The sequence below is a fragment of the Cyrtonyx montezumae genome, unplaced genomic scaffold, assembly GCF_038088225.1.
Source record: "Cyrtonyx montezumae isolate F1298 unplaced genomic scaffold, pur_monq_1.0 scaffold_51, whole genome shotgun sequence".
NCBI classification, from domain to species: domain Eukaryota; kingdom Metazoa; phylum Chordata; class Aves; order Galliformes; family Odontophoridae; genus Cyrtonyx; species Cyrtonyx montezumae.
The window spans coordinates 1,656,213-1,668,557 of record NW_027072058.1 but is presented as its reverse complement, the minus strand read 5'-3'; the positions used below and the strand labels follow the sequence as shown (position 1 = coordinate 1,668,557).

General features: G+C 45.8%; 1 protein-coding gene across 1 annotated transcript; it reads left to right on the top strand.

The window, feature by feature from the left end:
* The first annotated feature begins 8,009 nt into the window (after window positions 1-8,009).
* On the top strand, window positions 8,010-12,159 carry FEM1A (fem-1 homolog A). Its single transcript, XM_065748818.1, has one exon. The coding sequence runs from the start codon at window positions 8,217-8,219 to the stop codon at window positions 10,263-10,265; it is 2,049 nt and encodes a 682-aa protein (XP_065604890.1). The 5' UTR covers window positions 8,010-8,216; the 3' UTR covers window positions 10,266-12,159.
* The last annotated feature ends 186 nt before the right edge of the window (window positions 12,160-12,345 follow it).

The following is a 12,345-nucleotide window of genomic DNA, read 5'->3' as shown; positions in this document are numbered from 1 at the left end:
CATTACTTCTCTCTTGCTTATTATGTGATTGTCTAGTGAAAACTTGCAGCAAATCCCTTCACCAACCTGGTATATCACTGCTAGGCAGAGCATAGTTCCAGAACAATCGTAAAGAGCTGTCACTTGAAATGGTGCAGTTGGACTAGATGACCTTTGAATGTTCCTTCCAAACAAACTATTCTAGCCTAGTCTAGTCTACTCTAATTACAATCCAGGTTTGCACTTCCCAAACCATTTTCTCTCTCATGAGTTCATAAGTGATCTTTACAATTCTCCCTCTCTATTCTAATTACTCTTGGCAGGATATTGAATTGTCTTGGCCAGCTTATTTCTAAAAATTGTCTTGCCCTGCTGAAGTGTTTTCATTTGGGTATGCTCTGTAGCATGGTAGAGGAGAAGTTATACTTCTCTTTAGAGAAAATGCCTTAATGTAGGAAATCCAAGCACGAGCCAAAAGAGGCATGTATCAGAGTGAAGTTTTATTTAGTGTAAGCAAAGGGTGCATGCTCACTAGTGTTCTACTTCATATTCAGATTATATTTTGCACTTTTAATGATGTGCACCAGGAAGTTTGGGGATAATAGCAATCTTGTTCCAAAACATCAGCCAGGAGTATCCCCTCTGCAATGTTTGGTCTCTATTTTAATAGAGGTAGAAATTGGCAGTTGGCAAAGTCATTACACAAACATGGTGTAGAGTAACACCTGGACTTCAGTTTTATCTGATTTCCTGGACAATGGCAGTATTGCTAATACCCCGTGTTAAATAAGACCACCTGGACATCTCCTGGTATCAGCTCTAGCTATTACAAATATGCTTACTACCTAGGCTTGCACAATGGCTTGTTATCTCCCAAGCAGCGCAAATCCTCGGATTGAAACATACCATCTGGAATCTGATTAAAGTGTCCACAGAAAGCACATATGTTTAAAATGGAGAGAGAGGGAGAGAGTGGAAAAGGCTGGACTGTGCTCAGTGGGGTACAAACTCTGCCAGCACCAGCAAACTCTTCTTTCACTGAAAATTCTTTCTCCCACTATGAAGGAAGCCTTTCACCAAAGCAGCTCTGCAGAGGTGAGGCTGATGGAAGAGACTTTTCTTTCTTTTCCTTTTCACAACTGCTGACAAAAGTGTGTTTAAGTGTAAAAGTGTCTTAGTTTGACAACAGGAAGGATACCATCCTTCATCCAATTCCACTGGCTGAGAGAAGTATCCTCCAGTCAGACAATGGCGGTCAAAAGAAATAAAGCAAGATCCTTTCCTTGGGTGTGAGCCAGAATTTTCCTTTCATTTGTTATTCATGAAATACACAAGGTATTAACAAGCAAAAACTGGAGAGTGGAAGCAAAGCTAAAGCTGGGGTGAAATGAAGGTTGTTCTTCAACAAGTTCAGAGAAAAGGAAACAGAGAAAAAGGTTTTGCTTTTCTTGCTTAAATCAGTCTCTCAGTAGGATTCCAGGAAACTCAGTGCTATCATTTTCTTATCTTTTTCTTTGCTGCTTGATTCCTTTTCTCTAGCATAGTATAGTCCCAAGTATATATTGAATTTACTTATTTTAGTCAGGCTAAACTACAACAGAGAGACAGGCAGGCTGACAGAGCACTCCAGGAGAAGTTTTTCACAGGGTATGGAAGCAGGAGATCCTGCTGAGTTCTGATATACCTGAAAAAAAACGATCCAAATTTTTATAGGTATATACAGTCTCCTGAGTGAGAAAATAGAGCAAAAAGTCAGAGACACAATCACCAAATTGGACAGAAGATTATAGTGAGATTTGACATGGTCTCATAGAGAACACTATGGCTTTTTGTTTGTTTGTTTTTGCACTGCCTAACATGTCTGGCATGTCTGAAATGAGAAGCAAGTGTTGAATGAATGAGAACAAGCAAGGAAGGATAACAGAAGAAGAAACGAAGGAGGATATCCCTGAGGAGGTGGTGCTGCTCTCTATGGTCTGGCTCTGTGTGGAAGACTAGTGATTTTGTTGTTCTGATTTATAAAGGTGACAACAAATCACAGCCTGCCATACAGCACAGATCTTCGCTCTTGCTGGTAGGAAGAGACTGATGACAGGACAGGCTTGGGCTCTGAGTGAAGCAACAGGAGGAGTGTCCAAGAAGAACCAGGCTGTGGGGCTCGTCCTACAGCTTTGAGCATTTCTCTCTAAGAGCAGGAATCACCTACTTTAACTTAAAAAGAAATTTCACATCAAAATCAACTATCATTATCTTCATATTGCGGATTGAAGAATCTTAAGTGTCTAACTTAAAAGAACCTGTAATGTTTCTGTGGCAGAGTTGGGGTTTGAACCTCAGCTCCTGAGGTCTGCTGGGCACTCAGAGCTCCAGTTTGTTTTCAAGGTCCAGCTTGTTGCTTCCAACAGGGTTTTAAAAACTGAAATAAGTAAACTTTCATTACAAGCCAGAGCCTCTATTCTCAGATATATTTAGGTATGAAAATGGAATTCCTGAATCTTGCTGGAGCCAGACGTGAAGGTAAGTACTGAAATGTCTTTAATAGTTCGAGTTGGTGGAGCTATAGATTATTTTCTCTGTCTGCTTAGCATTGCATACTTGTTATTACCTGAAGGGAGGGTGCAGTGAGGACAGTCATGCTCTTTTCAGTGGTGCCAAGACAAGAGGCAGAGGGGAAAAAAAATGAAATGCAGGAGGTTCTATCTGAACATCAGGAAGCATTTCTGTGTTATGAGGGTGACCAAGCTCTAGAGCAGGTTGACCAGAAAAGTTGTAGAGCCCTCCTCCATTCTTGAAGATACTTGAAAGCCACTGCAAGATGAAGACAGCTACTGACCTCCAAATCAATCTGTTTTGTAGTTTACAAACATATTTTACAGTTCTTGTAGCCAGATTCTTTATGGGTCCTCATCTTTTGTTCATAGCTGGTATCGAACAGCTGCTAGGTTCTGTTTACTAAATGTTTGTTGACCTGCTGCAACTTCTTATTCCAGTCTCTGCCTTATTTGATACCTTGTAAAAGGAAATAGCAATTCTCACCTCTTAGGAAGATAGCTAAGAGTTCTCTATCTGCCTAGAAGCCTGCATGTTCCTCAAGGCTTTTTGTCCTACCTGGGAGCCACAGGTTTCAAAGGAGAATGTAGCATGGGATTGAGGAGCTGACTTGCTGAATCACTCCCAAGGAAACTGGTGGCTCCACAAAAGAAAACTGAATCTAATTCTTAGGTGCAAATCTGATGCTCTTGCTACAGAGTCACAGAATTGTAGGGGTTGGAAGGGACCTCTATAGATCATCAAGTCCAGCCCCCCTGACAAAGCAGCTCCCTAGACCAGGTTGCACAGGTAGGCATCCAGGTGGGTCTTGAACATCTCCAGAGAAGGAGACTCCACAACCTCTCTGGGCAGCCTGTTCCAGTGCAGTCACCCTCACTGTGAAGAAGCTTCCACACACATTTGTGCAGAATTTCCTATGCATCAGTTTGTGGCCACTTCCCCTTCTTCTATTGCCACACACTGCTGAGAAGAGTCTGGCCTCGACCCTTTACCTCCTACTCCTTAGCTATTTATAGATGTGGATCAGGTCCCCTCTGAGTCTTCTTTGTTCAAGGCTGAACAGACCCAGGTCTCTCAATCTTTCCTCATAAGGGAGGTATTCCACGCCCTTTATCATCTTTGTAGCCCTTCACTGGACTCTTTTAAGGAGATCCCTGTCTTTTTTGTATCAGGGAGCCCAGAATTGGACACAATACTCCAGGTGAGGCCTCACCAGGGCAGAGTAGAGGGGGAGGATCACATACCTTGCCATTTGCCTCAAAGCTAGTCTTTTGTTCTTTAAGTTTGGAATAGGAAGGGTCCAAGACACCATTATTATCATCTCAATAATCCATGAAGTAGGAGAAGAGCAATTCTTTTCCCAGGAAATTTATTGCTAAAGGAATTTAACAACTCCACAAATTGCTGCCTATCAATGATGCATGAAAGAAAAGATCATGTTTCATAAGCTGAATGACATATTCTGTCTTTATTTCACTCTTCTACTGATATATTAAAGTTACCAAAAAAATCGAAGGGCAGTAGTGCAACCACTAATGCTGAAATTGCTGGGCTTGTGTCTAACGTAAATGGAACTTTGATGATTTAGTGTTACTCAACATACCTCTCCCCCTTGTTCATTTTATGCAGTCTGATAAAAATTCTCCCTTCCAGGTAGCAATAGCCTCATGCCCTGTATAAGCACAGAAAATAATGTCATCACAAGCCTTAATGATGAAGGTAGTTATAGGACAAAGGCCTCTGCAGCAAGGGTCATTGTTCCTGCTAATGTCATGGTCTCATTTCTCACTATTTTTAGAATTGTTCTCTTTGTACAGAAAATTTCTCATATAGTTACTTAAAAATACAGATCTTGTCTTCTCTGGACTTAGTAGCTAAAGATTGTCTTCCTCTGACTTCTGCAAATTAGACAATCCCCTAAAAGCTGCAAGATTGAAAAAAAAAATTAAACCTAAATTTAAGTTTAGAAAAAATGAGGATCTCGACCCAGTCTGCTGTTAGCCCTGAGTGTAATGACAGACTAAGCACAAAGACCTTACAGAAAATTTTATAGGAATCCAAGTTATCCATTCACAGTTCAAGAAGTAATTCAGGGATTCAGTAAATCAGCATGGACTTAGTTCCTAAACTGCTTATATGTTAGCACAGATCCAAATTTCTCCACATTTTGAGGAAAGTGATGTGAAACAATGGATGGGGATCATTTCATCCTTTCATGCTAAAACTGTGTTCCACATCATATATCCAAGCTCTTCTATTGTTATCTACTTTGTATATTACGGTTGCCAGAGACACCTTAGCAAGAATTGAAACACTTCGATTTTGCTTGCCAAGCACAGAAGATGCAACCTGTAAACTCAGTGTTTAAGGTTTTAGATAAGCAAGACAGGTTGAGAACAGTTCTCATTCCCATGTTACAGGTAGGAAAATAGGACACAGGAATATTAAATGACCAGTCCAGAGTCAGAAAGAGTTTCAAGCAAAGGTAAGGTCTCAACCTATATTTCCAAAGCCTCTGCCCAACACTTTAGCCATCCATTCATTTGCCATTCCTCTCATTATTTCTGTGAAGAAAATTATGCAACTCCTCCAGCAGCCAGTACTATATAATTCAGCTTGTCTGAAAGGAAATATGAAATGGCAGTTTCAAAAACAAACAAACAAACCCTCTTGCCACACAATCTGGTAGCCCTGTCAAAATGTCTTATATTTTATCTTCTTTTCCTCTGATGGGTATTTAAGTTTCCTCTATGTTCTCAGAACACTGGCTGGGGCTTTATTTGCATTACCCTACAAAGACATCATCACGGAGTCTCCAAGGCCACGTGGAGAAGGGATGTGATACCCTCCAGTCCTTCACTGCAATGCTAGGTCTTCAGATCCACATGGCATTAGGAGCCCGTGAAGATTACCTGACAGATTCTGTGACAAGGAGTAGTGTGAGTTCTTCACGAGGATGCAGGAACCACATGCAACAGAGCAACTCACCCAGATACACAACAGGATCACACTGTTAGATGGGATGTTACATGCTGGCAGATCTATTCTTCAGTGTTTTATCAGTGGGAGCTGCACTTTTGATGCCAGTCTGATTCAGGAGACAGTGTCAATCTCTGGGTGATGTCTCCAGGCATTCTGAGAGGGACCCTAGTTTGAGATTTAACTGTTTTGGTGGTGACTTCAGTAAGAGAAGTCAAAAAAGAAACAGGAAAACCAATGTGATGAAGGAAATTGATCAGAATGCTTCTGGTTTCTGCCTCTCTCTCAGACCAAATCCTGCTCCAGTACAGCACATCAACACAAGACAAATTGATGTAAGGTGGCCACCAGCATGTTCTGTGACTTCTCAAACCAAATAATTCACTCACAGCTGGGCCAAGGGCATACATGTCTCATCTATTTCAGACCCATGCTTCTGATCTTTACTAATTCATGGGAAAAAAAAAAAAAAAAAAAACAGAACAAACAAACAAAGCAAAAACAAACAAAAAAACATTTTTATCAGCTGTACTTCTGTCTTGTGATGTTTCTGACAGCTCACCCAGGAACTGGAGAAAGGCTCTGAGGTACATTTGGAGGTTAAAATGATTACTTAGTGTTTTGGTGAATTCTGAATACATTGTAAGGAGGGGAAATTAATAGGATGCTTTAGTTAACATATTCCTCAGATAAAAGTGTGAATGCATCTGATCACCATAGCAACACAAAGAGATTGGAGGGAAAGGAAGTGTCACACCGCCTGTATCTGTGCCTTGACCTGCTGCACAAACACCAGCTTCCACACAGATGTTTACCAGCAGGGATACAAACCTGCGTACACGTCACAGCCATGCACGCACATGTTCTGTTCACATTTTCAGCTGTTCAGTTTCACAGTTGGCTAGTGCATGCAGACACACACACAAAGCCTCACAATAATATTAAAATGGACCACTCATTGCTGACAACTATTTACATAGGAGGACTCAACTTTTATCTTGTGAATACAGGTGTGGATTTGCAGAGGGAACATGAGAACAGTCACATAGCGAACATTCCAGTGCACACATCTCCTGCCCTCATACAGCATCTGCACAGCATACACACCCAAGGTGCTCAGAATCCTTTGCTCATTTTCTTTTCAACGTGAAGCTGCTCTGTCCCCAAGCATGTTGTTGTGCAGAGGACACAAATGCATGCAGCCTAACTTTGTGTGGGAATTCTGCCACAGACACTTTGCATCTGGCTCTCAGGAGTGCTGAGCACCTGCTGCTCCCATTGACTTGAACAGCTGCTGAAGTGAAAATTAGGCCCATGCTGTCTGGTACGCAAAAGCAGTTTCTTAGCAACAAAAATGATGTCCTGTGTGAAGGCAACACATGTTAGCAGGATAATCCTAGGTAATTCCATACAAGACCTAAATGGGTGGAAGGATGGATGGACTGAATAACAACAGTGACAGATCGAGTAATAGTAATGGAAATAATGAGACTAATATTATTTCCCTGGAAAAGAGAACACTATAAATAAAACACAACAGGAGAAACCTGCTGCCAATTCCCCATATAAAGATTTGAGCAACTTAAACTTGCCTTATGCCCTAAAAATAGGCTCTGGTAACCCAAGCTTTACTAACCTAAACCAGGGTGTTTATAGCCTTAAATATTTGTATCTCTCTCCATGTCACCATTTGGGCACAGACAAAGCTGTACGCTGTTTCCTGCAGCGAGGGCAGCAGGGAAGAGATGTGTGAGTGCTGCTCTGACAGCAGCGTGCCGTGGGCAGACCCCGTCCGTTCACAGCACTGCCAGTCTCGAGCAGCTCGCTGCAACCCACAGCCCGACACTGGGCAGCTATTGCCTTCCGGAGCTCCATCACTACAAGGAATAAAACCTCCAATGAAATTTGCACGTGTAAAGTTACAGAAGGGTTTTGAACGCCAAGGGCCTATCGGTTCTGCCCAGAAACTGAGGCGGTGCTGGGGGGCTCTCGGCGTACCCCGGCATAGAGCGACTCTTTATTTTTTGCCCAGAGCCGGGCCCACCTCCCCCAGCCGCTCTCCTTTCCCTGGGAGCGCCGCGGCCTTCAGCGCTGGACGCCCCTGAACCGCGCTGCGGTATCAGCGCGGAACGGACACCGCGGCAGCGATCCCGGGAAACCCCAGCACCGACCGCAGCCCCACGGCGCCACTCGCTGCCGCCGCTCCCCCACAATCCCCTGCGCTGATGGGGCGCGGGGAGCGCTGGGAAACGCGCCCTCGGCGCTCTCGGAATCTCCAAGGAGGGGCAGAGCTCTGTGCCGCAGTAGCCCTGCATTTCACACTGTCCCGCACGGAGTCTCGGCGCAGACCGCGGGCTCAGGCAGTGGCCTCTTCCCGCTCCGTGCCGGAAAACAAAGTCCCCGTGCGAAGCAGCTCTTGCAGTGCAGACTACACTTCCCATCATCCCCTCCTTCTCCCGACCCCGGAGCTGGTCGGGCGCCATTTTGTTTCGCGTTCCAACCTAAGATGGCGGCCGGGCGAACAGAGTGAAGGTTGCCGCCGCGGGGTAAGGGCTGTGTCGCCGAATGTTTCCGCTCCCGTAGGGCTCCTCCCCAGCCCAGAGGCCGCCCTCACCCGTCCCCCGCCCCGGGGCTGATTTAGGGCCGTGGAGGCGGAACCGGTCCATGGCCAGGAGGCGGCCAACGCGTACACCGCGGCCCCCGTCGCCATGGACCTGCGCACGGCCGTGTACAACGCGGCCCGCGATGGGAAGCTAAAGCTGCTGCAGAAGCTGCTGGGCAGCCGCAGCCGGGAGGAGCTGGAGGCGCTGACAGCGGGGCCCGGTGGAGGTGACGGCCCCGGGGGTGGAAGCACTCCGCTGCTGATCGCTGCCCGCCACGGACACCTGGAGGTGGTGGATTACCTCCTGGATCACTGTGGGGCCCGCGTAGAAGAGGGCGGATCTGTCAACTTCGATGGAGAAACCATCGAGGGGGCCCCACCACTGTGGGCCGCATCTGCCGCTGGGCACCTGGGGGTGGTGCGCAGCCTCCTGGATCACGGTGCCTCAGTGAACCAGACCACGCTGACCAACTCCACACCGCTGAGGGCTGCCTGCTTCGATGGGCACCTGGAAATTGTGCGCTACTTAGTTGGGGAGCGTGGGGCTGACCTGGAGGTTGCAAACCGGCATGGACACACTTGTTTGATGATTTCTTGCTACAAAGGGCACCGAGAGATTGCACGTTACTTGCTGGAGAAAGGGGCTGATGTCAACCGCAGGAGCGTGAAGGGGAACACGGCCCTGCATGACTGTGCAGAGTCAGGCAGCCTGGAGATCCTGCAGCTACTGCTCCGCTCCAAAGCCCGCATGGAGAAAGACGGCTATGGTATGACTCCTCTGCTGGCTGCCAGTGTCACCGGGCACACCAATATTGTAGAGTATCTCATCCAGGGAGGGTTGCAGCAGGAGGATGAGGATGTTGCAGGGAACCAAAATGAGACCTGTGCTTTGGGTGGGAGCTGTCAGAGGTGCTGCAGTGCTGGTCGGAAAACTCCTGAGGGCTGTGATGAAGAGCAGCATGACAGATGTTGTGCCTCAGCTTCCATTCGGGATGACCAGCAGGTTCCTAATGTATTCTGCTCTCGAGAGGCTGCTGTGGAAGCCTTGGAGTTGCTGGGTGCTACTTTTGTGGATAAGAAACGTGACCTTTTGGCAGCCCACAAGTACTGGCGAAGGGCAATGGAGCTTCGATATGAGGGTGGGCAGTACCTGCCTAAACCTGAACCACGGCAGCTGGTGCTGGCATATGACTACTCACGAGAAGTAAGTTCGCTGGAGGAGCTAGAAGCTTTGATTACTGATCCAGATGAGATGCGCATGCAGGCACTGCTCATTAGAGAGCGCATCTTGGGTCCTTCACACCCAGACACTTCCTATTACATCCGCTATCGAGGGGCAGTCTATGCTGACTCAGGCAATTTTGAACGCTGCATTAACCTGTGGAAGTATGCTCTAGATATGCAGCAAGGCAACCTGGAGCCTCTCAGCCCTATGACGGCCAGTAGTTTCCTTTCCTTTGCTGAGCTTTTCTCTTACGTGCTTCAGGACCGCTCCAAAGGCACTTTATCTACCCAGCTAGGCTTCTCTGATCTCATGGGAGTACTGAGCAAAGGTGTCCGGGAGGTAGAGAGAGCACTTATGCATGGCAAGGATCCTGTAGTTGACTCAGCACAGTTCACGAAGACACTGGCCATTATCCTCCACCTGGTCTTCCTGCTGGAAAAGGTGGAGTGCACCCCAGAGCAGGAGCACCAGAAACGCCAAACTGTCTACCGCCTGCTGAAGTGCAGCCCTCGAGCCAAGAATGGCTTCACCCCTTTGCATATGGCTGTGGACAAAGACACCACGACAGTGGGACGTTATCCAGTGGGCAAGTTCCCATCACTCCATGTTGTTAACTTGCTTCTGGAGTGTGGGGCTGACCCTGACAGCCGTGACTATGACAACAATACCCCGCTGCATGTTGCTGCTCGCAATAACTGCCCGCTAATTATGAGTGCCCTGATGGAGGCTGGAGCCCATATGGATGCCACCAATGCCTTCAAGCAGACCGCTTATGAGCTGCTGGATGAGAAGCTGCTCACCAAGAGCATGATGCAGCCTTTCAATTACATCACCCTCCAGTGCCTTGCTGCTCGTGCCCTGGACAAGCACAAGATTCCTTACAAGGGCTTCATCCCTGAAGAGCTGGAAGCCTTTATCGAACTACACTAGAGTGGGAGAGCTGGATTCCCAAGCTTTTCCTGGCACTTGTTTCACCCCAGGAGGTAGCATAGCCTGTAATCTCAGGCCATCTTCATCTAGTGTTGAAGGCCATCGTTGTGCTGAGATGGGCTGCAAGCTTTGTCCTTATATGTCACCATCAAGTTGGCGTGTGCAGGGGTAGGGGAGGAGAAGGCTGAAGAACTCATGGCTGTCCTTCGTTGACATGTTCAGGTACTAGATATCTCCACAGAGTACTGTATCCAGAGAGTGCTGCAGCCTCTACCCTTTCCCGTATGAACCATCTTATCCTGAGAAGGAGGGAAAACAGAGATCCCTGGGACCTGCTGCCTCTCTCATTAGTGCTGAATTAACACAGCATTAAGCTTTGCTGGATCTACATGTCACATATGTGCTCTAGTCCTTTCCATCCCAAATACTGAACAGATAGGAATGCAAGAGGAAAATCAAACATTTTCCAGCTAGTTCTTTCCCTGCCTCCTCCTCAGGCTTGATACAGTACTAGTCTAAGGGCAAAGTGGCTTATTTTCTGTTGAGGTAGTAGCCTTGCATGACGGTAGGTCTGGGTATGCTGGTTACTTTGGTTTCCTTTTTCCTTGGTAGGCCATGTAGCAAGTGATGTTAAAGGCCTGAGATTTCAGTGATTGTGCATAAACATGGGTTCTTTTTTCTCTTTTAGAGGCAAGCCCTATCTATGCTGCAGGACTACTTCAATCCAGTAAGATATAGTAAGGTCAGTTCTGGTTACATAGTTTCATCAGTAGATACTGATATGAATGGGAAGGAAAACCTGTGGCCTCGGAAACAAAAAGTTAATGTGGAATTCAAGCTTTTGCCTTGCCCATTCTGCAGACATTAACTCCCTTCCCCAAATGGGGTCCTTCAGCTCCAGAGATCAGCAGGTTTTCACATGGAGCTGTACAGAATGGATATAGCCAGGTTTCAGAGCCAAACTTTTAACCATCACTGTGAATGTGTTCTGGCAAGCCCTTTTAGGATGGGAAGTACTTGCAGTGTGAGTGGTGCTTGGGGTTTTTAAATTGAGGCAGTGAGTGTGGCGTGTTTGTACAAAAGAAGAAGGAAGAAAGAAGAAAGAGATGTAATTTAAAGGTGCCTTCTGAGATTATTGGTATCAACCCAGAGCACTTCGTATCTCATTCTGAAGACCTACATGAAATTGATTGTTAACATCTGTTTTTGGGTTCTGATTCTTTCTGTATTTTTACTGAGGATGGTGCTACATCAAGGATAGAATTTGAAATCTCATCTGGCTACTGTTAAGCAGTCTCATCTCCCTAATTAGAATCTGCATGCAACTTGATTTTTTTTCTCTTGGAATTTGTAGTCTTGGGGTTGGTATTTGCTTCCATTACCAAAACCCTTGTTGGTGGTAAACATGATGCTGTTCCAGTAGTTTATCTTCTTGCAGGGGGAGGTACTGGGCTTTGGCACCCTCTGGCTCTTTTTTTGGCCTGGGCAGAATGGAAAGTACAGTTAAGGGTGAAGCAGCTGCCTCAGCTTTGGGAAATGTCAAGACTGGGAGTACAGAATCCTGGTAAACAGCCATGCACTATATGCTTCTGAAGCTTCTCTTTGTATTTACAGGCCAGCATATCCATAAGCTTCAATAATGCAATGCTCTCTGTCCCTTAAAGATATTAGAGATCTGCTATTACATTTTTGCAGTGTTAACGATAACTTTTATTTATAACGTAAGGAGTTCTAACTTTTACTGAGATGTAAAGTTCAGATGTAGTTTAGCTGTGTTTTTTTTTCCCTCATTTTGGCTGAAACTTGATCTAAACTTCAGGAATGGAATTTGTTAATTTGTGAGCTGATGAGTGCTCTTAACTTTAAATAATAAAACAAAAAATAGCTGCTAGAATGTAAGTGCCTTGGACTTCTTGCTGGTAAGCCTCTGTTTTCAGCTCTTGCTTGTTTCCTAGGGATGGTACACTGGTGGATATGGTAATACATGGGCATTATTGCTTCATTTCATCTGAATTTACTCATGGGAAGTGTTAATCTACATTGCAAATGTAGACATTTCCCCTGAAAAAGGATAAGACTG

What these genes read in the sequence shown, in the direction of transcription:
- FEM1A (XM_065748818.1), top strand. Translation starts at nt 8,217, where the DNA reads ATGGACCTGCGCACGGCCGTGTACAACGCGGCCCGCGATGGGAAGCTA.